General features: G+C 38.0%; 1 protein-coding gene across 1 annotated transcript in view; it reads left to right on the forward strand.

Moving 5' to 3' along the window:
* The first annotated feature begins 11,732 nt into the window (after positions 1 to 11,732).
* LOC126187618 (NF-X1-type zinc finger protein NFXL1) overlaps positions 11,733 to 13,766 on the forward strand; it is a 119,795-nt gene continuing 117,761 nt past the window's right edge. The window contains exon 1 of the mRNA XM_049928811.1: positions 11,733 to 12,427. Coding sequence (XP_049784768.1) covers positions 12,181 to 12,427 — 247 coding nt within the window. The 5' untranslated portion in view covers positions 11,733 to 12,180. The remainder of the gene's footprint in view (positions 12,428 to 13,766) is intronic.

Below are 13,766 nucleotides of genomic sequence, written 5' to 3' on the forward strand. Positions count from 1 at the left end.
ATAGAGCCAATTATTTTTATACATTGTTTTACAGCTCTTAAACTTAACCAGTTAAAATTTGTTGAGTGAATAGAGACACTTTTCAGTTAAGAATTCTTTTAGTTTTGATTTGAATTGCTTTTTATTACTGTTTTTCCTGGACTTTGGCAGTTTATTATACCATATCAGTCCATTAGTATATGGGCTCTGGTCCGTCATTTTTAATCTTGTTCTTTGTCGGTAGTAATTCTCTTTTGGCATGGTGTTGTGGTCATGTTATTACTACATTTAGTTACATCAGTTTTTTGAGACAAAAAAGTAATTAATTTATAAAGATACAAAGCGTATATGGTGAAGTACTAGTGCGGTCTGAAAACATTACGGCAAGAGTCTTTATAGCCTAGTCCGTGTATAATCCTTAACCCTCTTTTTTGCAGCAATAGTAATCTGCTAAGGTGAATGTCTGCAGCACAACCCCATATTTCTATACAATAGCTAAGATGGGGATAGATTGTCCCATATTACACAGTTTTAAGCGTGTAGGTGGGCACCATTTTTGACAGTTGGCTTAGAAGATACAGCCCATTGCTGACTTTTTTGCGTACAGCATTAATGTGGTTAATCAGCCAGAGGTTTGAGTCTAGATGGACCCCTAGAAATTTACATTCATTTGTTTCCTCTGCCACTATGCCATATACCTCATTTATGCATGAGTGGTGTGAGCTGCCAGTTGTAAATATTAGAATCTGGGATTTATTTACATTGACCTTTAATCCTTGTGCATGAAATTATGAACTTAATTCTAGTATCCCATTACTTGCTGAAAATTTCAGTTCCCCACAATCTTTACCATGAAATAAAACTGATGTGTCATCATCATAATTTACAATGTGCAAGTTAATGGGGTGTACAACGTAATTAATATATGCTAAAAAGAGGAAAGGCCCAAGAATTGAGCACTGAGGGACCCCTGTGTCACTGTCTCACTTGTGGATTTAAAAATTAAGATCTTATTGTCAATCTGATGTGTAAGTTTGGTACACTGTTTTCAATTCACCAGAGAGGTGGATAACAGTTTCATTGATGCATCACTAATATTGTACACCCGCAGTTTTTTTAAGTGAAGCTCATGATTTACTGAGTCAAAAGACTTGCTCAGGTCAAGGAATATTCTGGCTGTGTGCACACCCTGTTCTATATTGCTATATACTTCATGGAAGAAACTGGTGACAGCAGTGGCCATGCTTAGGTCTTTCCTAAAACCAGGCTGCGACTCGATAAGCATTCTGTGTCTTGAGAAAAATGTTGTGACTTGTGATAGCATAACTGTTTCAAATATTTTACTGAAGGTAGGGATTAGTGATATGGTCAATAATTTGAAACTCCTTCTTTACTTCCCTTCTTATGGATTGGCTGAATTACACTTATTTTTAAGGCATTTGGGTATATGTTTTCATTAATAAAGCATTTGATAAGATAGGTAAGGGATTTAGTTATTTCATTGGCTCATTTCTTTAGCACCACACTCGAGATGAGCACTTGTTCTTTAGCTTCTGTATTGTGTTAAATATTTCCTGCTGATTCACCTCCATAAATTCAAGCTCTATATCATCCATGAATCACTTGGTGTGCCAGCCTGTAGATCTATAATAGGGACTGATCGATCAAAAAGAGAGATAAAATGCTTATGGAATAAATTACATATTTCATTTGGATCTTTCACTAGATGGCCTTCATGTCAAATGCTAATTGGTTCACTCTGTCCCTTGCTGCTGGCTTTACAATTTTTATTGATTAGTCTCCAGGATGCCTTACCAATGTTGGCTGAACACTCTATTGCATCTGTTTCCTCAAGTGTAAAAGGTCTGTCTTAAAAGTTTTTTTTGGGTTGATTGTACTTTTCCTTAAATATATGTAGCTTTGTTTCCTTATATAAACAGTCAAGATCATATATATTCTGCCTCATCTTAATCAGCCTAGGTGTAAGTTTCAGCCTTGTATTACTTTCAAGTGTATTACTTTCAAGATGAGAGTTGGTTCGTATCCTGGTTATTTCTTTGAGAGGGCAGCAGCAGTTGAAATGCTTCACCACTGTCCTATAAAATTTTTCTCATTTGTTTTCTGATCCTTTAGTTTCTCCTCAGCTAACTTAGTTTTGAAGGCACTGATGTTCTATCATCATGGTCTATGTTTCATTTTTGTTTAGTGAATTGTATGTGTTACTGGAAGTGAAAGTAGCAACATGGCAAAATGGCCTAGCATATCTACATCTGCATCTACATCTGCATCCATAATCTGCAAACAACCGTAAGGTGCATGGCAGAGCATACGTCCCGCTGTACCAGTTATTAGGATTTCTTCCTGTTCCATTCATGTATGGAGTGTGGGAAAAATGATTGTTTGAATACCTCTGTGCTTGCTGTAATTGTTCTAATCTTACCTCATGATTCCTATGTGACCAATATCGAGGGAGTTGTAGCATATTTATAGAGTAATCATTTAAAGACGGTCCTTGAAACTTTGTTAATAGATTTTATCAGGATAGTTTGCATCTATCTTCAAGAGTCTTCCATTTCATTCCTTCAGTATCTCCGTGACACTCTCCCATGGATTAAATAAACCTGAGACCATTTGTGCAGACTTCTTCAGTCAGCAACAAAAATTTATTAAACTAAATGAGGTAATTAGGTCATCTCCATCTGTAACTGCAGAGGTTAGTTCTCATGATCCAGAAAGTGAAACATGGTGTTTGATGATGATGAAATGGAAGTAGAAAAGAATTAAAATAATTGTAAAATGAAAAACTCAGAGAAAATAAAGGTAAAGCATTATTTTCTATTTCTAACACTAGCACCAGCAGCACTAATCCAACTGTTTCAGTTTGTGGTATAGCTATGAAACCTACTGATAAGACAAAAACCCTCTATTTAGGCATTTTCCTCTTCCCTTGTGTGGATACAGAGAGAGAAATTTCCAGCCATGGCTGAAACATAGTACCATAAATGATATTGCATTTTGTTTTGTCTGTCAATTTTCTGTCTCCAAAGTCATCATACAAACAGTGAATTGCTTAACTTTATAATTGAGGGATTCACTAATTCTAAATGTGTAACAGAGCTTAAGTCTGCCTAGAAGCAGCATGAGAAGAGCAACACACACAAAAACTCAGTAGTTGCTGGAAAGTCTTTCAAAAATTTAAAAAGTAAGTTTGGAGAAAATGCATCAGTTGCTGCCCTGCTAGATAAAAGATATGCTCTAGAAGTTCAAGAAAGCAGAGGACACACAGAAATTATTGCCAATGTACTTCAGTACACAGCTCTTAAAGGAATAGGTCAGGTAGGTCATAATGAACTGAAAAATAGTGGAAATAAGAGAAATTATTTAGACTTAAAAGGAACTTATAGGGAATTATTGGAATGATGTAGGTACACAAAGAGACTCCAAGTGTTTACCAATGACTGTACAGGTACCAGGACCTGCAAGACTCATCTTCTCAAAAAAAATTTGGCACTACAATAAACAATTTCGTCAACCCATACCACACAGTTACCTCTGCAGAATGAAGCAGTAACTGTTGATGTGCAAGTGGATTTTCCATTGCCCATATTCTGAGGTTTGTGTATAGTTCTTTCCTTGGAGATGAAAATGGGATTCATCCATCCACAGAGTGTTCCATGGCCATTCATTGTCCATTTCCACATGAGCAAGAAGTTCTACAGCAAACATTGGTCTTACAGGGACATCAGCATGAAGCAACTCCCTAACAAGGGAAATTTTGTATGGATAGAAGTGCAGAATGTTTCATAGATTTTTATGCGCTGTGGTCATAGTCATATCTAAAGTTCGGGCTGTTCCCAGTGCACTACATTTTTGCACAGCACCACTTGACCCCTCCTGCAATCATCTACTGATGCTGGATAAACTGTTTTCCTCCCTCTGCCATACGGCACTTCAAAAGAACTAGTCTTTTTGAACTTCATAACCATTTTCCCCAGACTCTTGGCAAACAGTGGACCAAAACCCTTTTTCATACCCTTGAGTGTCTGGAAGTTCTGCAGAACCACCGGTGCACTGTCACCATTCTTGTAAAAGAGCTTTATCAGTAGTGTACAATCCTGTGTTGCAGTAGTAATGCCAAGCATCTTAGATCCAAATTGAAGAGCAGCAGGAACTCGAAATCTTTTATTTTGCATATTCTGCCACTTACAGCACCATCCAGTGGTAAAATTTTCGTAAATGTTATTGTTTCCATAACATTTCCCCCTTCTTCAATAATTTTCTATTCAAATTTGATGTCATTCTGAGCACTGGTTCTTTTTTTTTCAGCATTTCAAACTGAAACTATAATTAATGATATGAATATAATAGAAAGAAACATTCCACAAGGGAAAAATATATTTAAAAAAGATGCTTGACTTACCAAACAGGAAAGCACTGGTAGATAGACACAATAAAAGACACACACACACACAAATATCAAGCTTTCACAACCCATGGTTGCTTCGTCAGTAAAGAGGGAAGGAGAGGGAAAGACAAAAGGATGTGGGTTTTAAGGGAGAGGGTAAGGACTCATTCCAATCCCGGGAGTGGAAAGACTTACCTTAGGGGGAAAAAGGGACAGGTACACATTCGCACACACACACATATCCATCCGCACATATACAGACACAAGCAGACAGTGCGAATGGATATGTGTATGTGTGCTAGTGTATACATGTCCCTTTTCCCCCCTAAGGTAAGTCTTTCCGCTCCCGGGATTGGAATGACTCCTTACCCTCTCCCTTAAAACCCACATCCTTTCGTCTTTCCCTCTCCTTCCCTCTTTCCTGATGAAGCAACCGTGGGTTGCAAAAGCTTGATATTTATGTGTGTGTTTGTGTGTTTTTTATTGTGTCTATCTACCAGTGATTTCCCGTTTGGTAAGTCACAGCATCTTTTTTTAATATATGAAACTATAATTACAATCACCCCACATATGCACCACCATTTTGGATATTCTGCTAAAGACAAGGAGGATTCTGAAGAGGAAATGCAGAGACAAATAACTGGACAGAGGGTCATGAAAATGGGTTCCCTAAATACATGTATGAGCAAGGAAAGTTTGGGTATGAGGAAGTAGCAGGAATGGAAACGTGGGGAAGGCGAAATGAGAAAGGATGAAAACTGTTAAGACTTTTGTAAAGGGAATGAACAAGCAGCGTGCAGCACTTGGTTTAAGAAGAAGGAACATCATAAAGTAATATGGTACAGCTTTGATTTGTTGAGTAAATCTATGGTAGACTACGTAACATGGGCCAGAAAGCAAAGAGAACCGTTGCAGATGTCAAGATAATACCTTCTGAAGCCCTAGATAGTGACCGCCATCTTTTAGTGGTGACAGTCAGAGGGATTAAAGAAGGAAAGGGGAAAGAAAGATGGAAGAGGAGGATAAGAGTGTGGGAGTTGAAAGGGGAGAAATGCAAAGAAGAATTTCAGGAACTAATAAAGAGCAACATACCAAGTGATGAAAAGCAGTCAGTAGAGGAGGAATGGGGAAGGTTCAAAACAATAGTGGTGGAAGCAGCAGAAAAGTCTGCAAAAGAACCAATGATGCAAGAAGGTGGAAAGAAACACCGTGACGCAATGATACAGTAAACTGTAAAGAAAAACAAAGCATTCTGTATATGGTTTCAGGCGAGGACAGAGAAAGCAAGAAAGAATTACAATGAGAAGGTGGCTAAGTGAGTAGCACCAGGAGAGAAGAGGAAATGGAAGGAAGAATGGGCAAAAATGATGGAAGAAGACAGTTATGGGAGTGGGAAGGCACTCTGTGGAATGGATACAACTAACAAAAAAGACATGATGGAAAATGTTAGGATGATCAATGAAGAAGGAAAGGAAGTTGAAAATGCACTGGAAATCGAGAAGAAGCGGGCGGAATATTTTTAAAAATTAGTTAACTCCAGTGGAAATATGAAAGAGAAAAATGAGGAGCAAGGAAATGTAGAGGATGTTGAGATGGACCTTACCTGGACAGAAGTAGGGGAAATGATGAAGACCTTGGAAGGGAGGAAAAGTGCCTGGACTGGATGAAGTAAGTGTGGAGATGGTGATATTAGCTGGAACTGTAGGAGTGTAATGGCTTTATCACATCATGGAAATAGTATGGAAAGAAAGAAGTATGCCTGAAGACTGGAAAAAGAAAGTCATGGTACCAATTTTTTTAAAGAAGGGTTGTATGTCAAAATTACAGGGGGGTCACTTTGATGTCTCATGGTGCCAAGGTATTTGAGAAGATTCTGGAAAAGAGAGTACAGAAGATAGCACGAGGAGGACAGAGAGGTACAATATGTTTTTAGCCAGGAAGGTTGACAGTGGATCTGATTTTCAGTGTAAGGCATCTCTATGAGAGATACTATGAACATGGTATGGATGTAGGCAATGGGGAGGAGTATGATAATGTGAAAATGAGCAATATGTGGAAAATTCTTTGGAAAAAGGAAACTGGAAGTGTGGTGACATCCACAGAATAAGGTAGCATGCAAAAGTTGTTACCTCAAGAAGGCACCACAAGTCAAGACAGTCGCTGCCAAATGCAGCAACAAATCGGAAACATTGGCATAGAAACACCCCCATGTGTTTCCTTATGTTGCTGCAGCTGAAAAGTCCCTCATATCCAAGTGTGGAGCCACTCACCCCACTCTCCATGTAATCAGTGATCCACTGCAATCATTGCTTATGATGACAGCACTGTCATAGTGCACATCTGGCTGTGTGCCAATGTAACAGTTTTTCTGAACTTATTATTGGTTAAAGGCTATTGTACTCTGATGTGAAACCATTATTCTGTAAGGAAGTGCTAAATGTTATAAGAGTCAGCAACAGCAACAATTGCATGTCATTTGTGTGAGTGTCACTGGTTTTCAAAGTTAAGTATTTAGCATTTTCAAGTTTTAAAAAATTACTAATAATATGTGTGTGTGCTGTATACACTCGACCTCCTCCTGAACTTGACTTGCTACAATATGCCACAATGCTGATGAAGGTAGCCCTTTTCAGTCTTTTGCCCACCACATAATGGCGATGCTGAAGGATGTATATTTATTCAGTAAATAGCCTTCCCATGCTTACATTGTAGCTTGTTGGGAAATGCTTGTTACAGTGAAATTCAATTGCACCTTTATCTTTGTATTCAACAAAGTGTTTAACTGAGTCTGAGCCCCCTGCCCAAGAAATGTCTCTAAACCAAGTTATTCAGTTTCAGGCAAAGCAAATTGAACAACTGCTGCTTATTTTTCAACATAAGACCATGTTTTTGTCTCAACAAGTAGCACCACAACCAACTGCTGCTCCCAAGTTTTGCCACATTAACAGTAAAGATGAGGACTGGCTGGAATATCATGTGCAACTGGTAGCTCACTTCACAGCTTACAACATTAAAGATATGGTGGACACTGCTTATCTCCTGTTCACAATTCGAACTGACATGTACAGACTCTGTCTTAAGTGGTGGCCAGACTCTTGTCCTGAAGAACTTCCTTATGAGGACCTCATTTGTAAGCCAATGAGCATTTTGAAACACAGATCTACATAGCTGCAGTAAGATTTAAGTTTATCTGTCTAAAGAAGCAGCCACAACAGTCATTAAAACAGTGGCTTGCTGAACCTAAAGGACTAACAAGAAATTGCAGAATCAAGTGTTCTTGGGGACTAAGTTACAGTTAAGTTATGTGATGTAATCATGCAAAATGTGCCACAGACGTGTATTATCACTGCTATTCTAAAACTGTCAGGTCCAGATCTGAAAACAGTTTTTTATCTCTAATTGTTTTCTCATGTAATTTTGTTATTATTTGTATCATCAACTTTTCGTTTCTCCACATAACTATTTTCATCTCTAATTGTTTTTGTCATGTAATTTTGTTAATTATTACATAAGGTAGTCTCACTTCCATCTTTAATTAGCAACCCACCATCATACTTTAGTTGTTATCCTCACAAGCGCAATTAATATCACACTCTACTGTTACGTGCACATTACTCCCATTGTGTATAGCGAAATTCCTTCCCCTGCCAGCCCATGGCTACTTCCAGAACCATTGCAGACTGCAGCAGTAGCGGTCCTGCATCAAATGGAAATAACATTGACAGTAAAACTGAATGGCTATTCAATGGACACTTTAATCATATGACAGATGTGGATACTACTGAAACTGAAGAAGTGTACGATAATATTAATGAGCCCATAAAATATGTCTAGGGGGATGATTAACCATAACGGCAGACTGGACGGCAGTCGTTGATACAGGTATCATAAGGAACAAAAAATAATATGTGAATTTTTCGCTGCAGGAGACATTAAAAGGGAGGAATATTAATAGGAATCTTTGGTGGCAATGAATTGGGCATTGCGAACACACTTTTTGTTAACACCTAGAGAAGGAAGTATAGGTACAGGCCAGGGAATCAAACATGATACTATCAGGTCGACAATATTTTGATGAAAGTAAGGGCTATAAGGTCGACAATATTCTGATGAAAGTAGGGTTCATAAACGACGTTAAGGACTCCCAATAGTTAGCCAGAATTTTAAACTGTGATTCTTTACTTATTGTGCATCAACAGATCTCGTATGATAGCGAGCGTGGGTACTGGCAGGAAAACTTAATTGAAATAGGGCAGCGGTTTCAGATTATTGTTGGTCACATGTTTTTATGTATGCTTCACGCTTGAGCAGGGCTACCATGAGTTATCCAGAATTTTAAACTGTGACACTTGTTTTACTGTTTGTCAACAGATCTCGTGTGGCAATCAGTGAGCGTGGACACTATCTGACAAATTGAACTGAAAGGGGGTTAGCAACTTCAAATTATTGCTGGCCACATGTTTTTACGTATGCTCCACCTTGTCGTATCACTATTTTTCAATGGAACTTAGTCGTATCTGTCAATCTGTGGAACCCATAACCGGGCGTTTAAAGTATAAGCATAAAACATCAACAGTCACAAATCTCATGTAAGAAACAAACCGTTAGTATCATGAGGTTATAAATTAAAATCTGGCATTTTATGAGCTATACTGTCAACCAACATCATAGTAACCTTTGTATTGTGTTGTTGTTGTTGTTGTGGTCTTCAGTCCTGAGACTGGTTTGATGCAGCTCTCCATGCTACTCTATCCTGTGCAAGCTTCTTCATCTCCCAGTACCTACTGCAACCTACATCCTTCTGAATCTGCTTAGTGTATTCATCTCTTGGTCTCCCTCTACGATTTTTACCCTCCACGCTGCCCTCCAATGCTAAATTTGTGATCCCTTGATGTCTCAGAACATGTCCTACCAACCGATCCCTTCTTCTGGTCAAGTTGTGCCACAAACTTCTCTTCTCCCCAATCCTATTCAATACTTCCTCATTAGTTATGTGATCCACCCATCTAATCTTCAGCATTCTTCTGTAGCACCACATTTCAAAAGCTTCTATTCTCTTCTTGTCCAAACTATTTACCGTCCATGTTTCACTTCCATACATGGCTACACTCCATACAAATACTTTCAGAAATGACTTCCTGACACTTAAATCTATACTCGATGTTAACAAATTTCTCTTCTTCAGAAACGCTTTCCTTGCCATTGCCAGTCTACATTTTATATTCTCTCTACTTCGACCATCATCAGTTATTTTGCTCCCCAAATAGCAAAACTCCTTTACTACTTTAAGTGTCTCATTTCCTAATCTAATACCCTCAACATCACCCGAGTTAATTCGACTACATTCCAGTATCCTCGTTTTGCTTTTGTTGATGTTCATCTTATATCCTTCCTTCAAGACACCATCCATTCTGTTCAACTGCTCTTCCAAGTCCTTTGCTGTCTCTGACAGAATTACAATGTCATCGGCGAACCTCAAAGTTTTTATTTCTTCTCCATGGATTTTAATACCTACTCTGAATTTTTCTTTTGTTTCCTTTACTGCTTGCTCAATATACACATTGAATAACATCGGGGAGAGGCTACAACCCTGTCTTACTCCCTTCCCAACCACTGCTTCCCTTTCATGTCCCTCGACTCTTATAACTGCCATCTGGTTTCTGTACAAATTGTAAATAGCCTTTCGCTCCCTGTATTTTACCCCTGCCACCTTCAGAATTTGAAAGAGAGTATTCCAGTCAACATTATCAAAAGCTTTCTCTAAGTCTACAAATGCTAGAAACGTAGGTTTGCCTTTCCTTAATCTTTCTTCTAAATTGTATATTTATTGGTCCTGTGAATCATACACTGTACAGGGGTACATAATGATATAGGACAGGTCAAATAATTTTTAATAAAGTTTAACAGAAAAACTGTTGATGGTTTTCAGTATATAGCAATATAACTCTAACATATGGGAATAACATTTCACAAGTACACAAATAAATTTTACACGCACACATTTCATACTTTTGGCCTAGATTATACAGACACACACATGTATGTAATAGACCACATATAATACAGAGATAAATCTACATGTACACATTTCTTATTTTGGCCTTCATTGTATAAACTATTTAAATTTTTCACATATTTACATTGTAGATAAAAATTCATCAACACTATAGTAGCAATTCCGTAGCAAGTAGTCACTCACTGCAGTTTTGAATTTATGCATGCCAGTTATTGCCTTAATTTCCTTAGGTAATTTGTTATACAGTTTTTTTTTCTGCTTGCAAGGGTCCTTTTTGCTTTAGTGTTGTATGTGAAAACTGCATATGTAAATCTTGATTATTCTTTGTGTTGTATGAATGGATATTTTGGTTTTTTGGAGCAATCTTGCTATTTTCATCTACGATTTTCCTTCTAAACATTATTGTTTCTAGGATATATAGGCATGGTAATGGAAGAATATGAAGCTTTTTAAATGAAGGTTTGCATGAAGATCGAGTTGCTGAGCCTACCATGGCTCTTATAATTCTTTTTTGTGCAATAAAACAGCTTTTGCTAGATGGTGAATTTCCCCAGCAGATTAAACCATATCTTAGTAGTGATTCTGCTTGGGCATAGTACACATTTTTTATGGCTTGTATTGATGTGCATCCAGTAAGAATTTTTATACTATAACAAATGGTATTTAATCTACTACATAGGTGTTGTGTGTGTTTCTGCCATCTTCGGTCATCTTGGATTCAAACTCCCAAAAATTTGGTGCTATTTACAATTTCAAGTCTTTTGCCTAACAGTTCTATGGTTGCAGTTAAAGGCTGTTTATTCTGCAATGTGTGTAGATGCATAGTGTTTGTTTTATGTGTGTTTATTATTAAGTTGTTCATTGTGGACCATTCTGATACATGTGTAGTGCTCTTTTTTATTTCATTTTGGAGCTCTTCTGGGGTCTTTCCTTCGATAAGTATATTTGTATTATCGGCATATTTAACGTACTTATAGTTAGGGCTGGATGGTTCCAGGTCATTTACAAATAGCAAGAACACGATTGGTCCCAGTACGGAACCCTGAGGCGCACCGTATTTACGGATTACGTCGTAGCGTTGTTAATCAACACTGAACTTCAGAATGGCACGTCATAGGAGCGTACGACAAAAAAATAATAAATTTTGCATTTGGTAGAGTCAACATAAGTTTCTTATCGTTTTGCTAAACAAGGTATACGTATAGTGGTTTGTTGGCATATTTTAGTCTATCAATTGAATCTGTCTTCTTACCACTTGAAATGGCGCCACTTTAGTTGCATGTGACAACTCGGTTCAAAATACCCACGAAGATATTACATTTTTAGAAGGGTGATATCTGAATTTATAGAATCGCTGGCGGCGAAAGGTTTACGCCTTTACGTTGTTGAGAAGCGGTGACGTTGAGTTTGAAAGCTCGCATGATGATTAAAAATCGTGATTTTTTTTCCTTTCATTAATTATAGTAACTAAGCAGTAGTTGCTCAGTCGGTATTTTTTCTGGTACATCCGTGTGTTTATGAGTGTACTATTATCTTTTGTAGTTGTATTTACAGTGTTTAACGATGAGGAATAGGCACAATATGCTGTTTGAGAACTTGACGTGTATCGGGCGTTAATGTTGTCTCCTTTTTTTCCCCCCTAAAGAATGACATTAATGATCCACGCACTGCCTTTTGTTTTCCGACACAGTTCGCGAAGTGTCGGATATTACGAAACATTTACTGCGTTTGATAAGATCGTTTCGGTTTGTTTCACCTGGTGTGTCTATTGATAACAGAAATGGAAAGCCGGCGAGGCGGAAGAGGCAACCCTTGGAACCGGGGTGGCGGAAGAGGTTCTAACGCTAGGGGTCGCAAGACGGAAAATAAAAATCAAAACACCAGGAGTGTACCATTGCAAATGCCGACAGCTGAAGAAAGATTTAAAGACGCTCAATTGAAGCAACAGGCGTCTCTTCAGAAACACCTGAACACAGGCTATGAATCGTCTTCAGAAGAAGATGATTTGGAAAATGACAATATTCTTGGTAATGAGAGAAATGTAATGTTGTATACCGCTTTCCATACTTGTAAGCTTTGTCATTAAGTCAGTAATTGCATTGTTAACTTATACTGTGCAGATGCTAGGATACTATTTTCACATCCTTAACCACTTTACTACATGTAATTCCATAATATTAAATCTGTACCACTATATATAGCCCTACAACAACAAGGCTACTGATGTCCTTAGGTTAGTTAGGTTTAAGTAGTTTTAAGTTCTAGGGGACTTATGACCACAGCAGTTGAGCCCCATAGTGCTCAGAGACATTTGAACCATTTGAACAAGGCTACTGATGATAGGGTACAGGTACGTGCAGTATGTGAAATTCAGTTCTTGCACTCAGTAATGTGGCTAGTGTCATATTTCCTTGTACTTTAAAACAATTTTAGTGTGTTTAGTTTAGTTCCTTAGGTCATCTTGAGTGATAGGTGGTATATCATAATGATGTGGAACAAGTCAGTTACAGAACATTAACTCAGTTGGTATTTAATTACATATGCAGTACTTAATAATATCACATAACAGAAAAAGAATAGTTTAATAACACAAGTATGTATGTGACTCTTTTGCATTAAATAGACAAGTTTCTAAAAACTAATTCTTTAGTGGGATAGGAGGAGTTGCCAAGAGGGAAAATTTTCAGTGTGCATTAAAATTTAACCTTGCTATTTATCAAGCATTTAGTATCATTTTGGTACAGTATTGGACCCCCGCCCTCTTGCATTTTCCATTATAGCACAGACATAAACATTAGGCCTTGCTACTGATCAATTTGTTACCAAAACAGATTTTCTCCTAACATAACCTAGACATAGAGCTACATTATAGATCAGTCTGCCACCACAACAAAGATTTGGGGGGGGGGGGGGGGGGGTGAGTGGAGTGGAGGGTCGGGTCGGATCCAGTACATAAGTTTAGCCTCTTACACACACACACACACACACACACACACACACACACACACACACTCTGAGATCTGCTGTAACAAATGAAATGTCACAATTTCAGAAGAGACATTACTGGTTTCATACAGATATGATTTTATGTGTATAGACTGCAGTGCTGTGATTGCAGATTTGTTCCAAGGTTGGGACTCGAACCTGGGTCTTCTGCTTTCTAGGCAAGTGCATCAGCCAATAAGCCACCTTGACACCAATGTGCGACAATCTGGCTAACAAACCTGCTTAGTAAGCAGGAGACCTGGGTTCTATTCCCGGCTTTTTGGTACAAGTTTTCATGTGCCGCTTCAGTTTGTATACGTAAAATCAGTTTCTTATGAACCCTGATCATCATGCAACATAATTCAATACCATAGAGCAAGT

Source organism: Schistocerca cancellata, chromosome 5 (genome assembly GCF_023864275.1).
Source record: "Schistocerca cancellata isolate TAMUIC-IGC-003103 chromosome 5, iqSchCanc2.1, whole genome shotgun sequence".
NCBI lineage: Eukaryota > Metazoa > Arthropoda > Insecta > Orthoptera > Acrididae > Schistocerca > Schistocerca cancellata.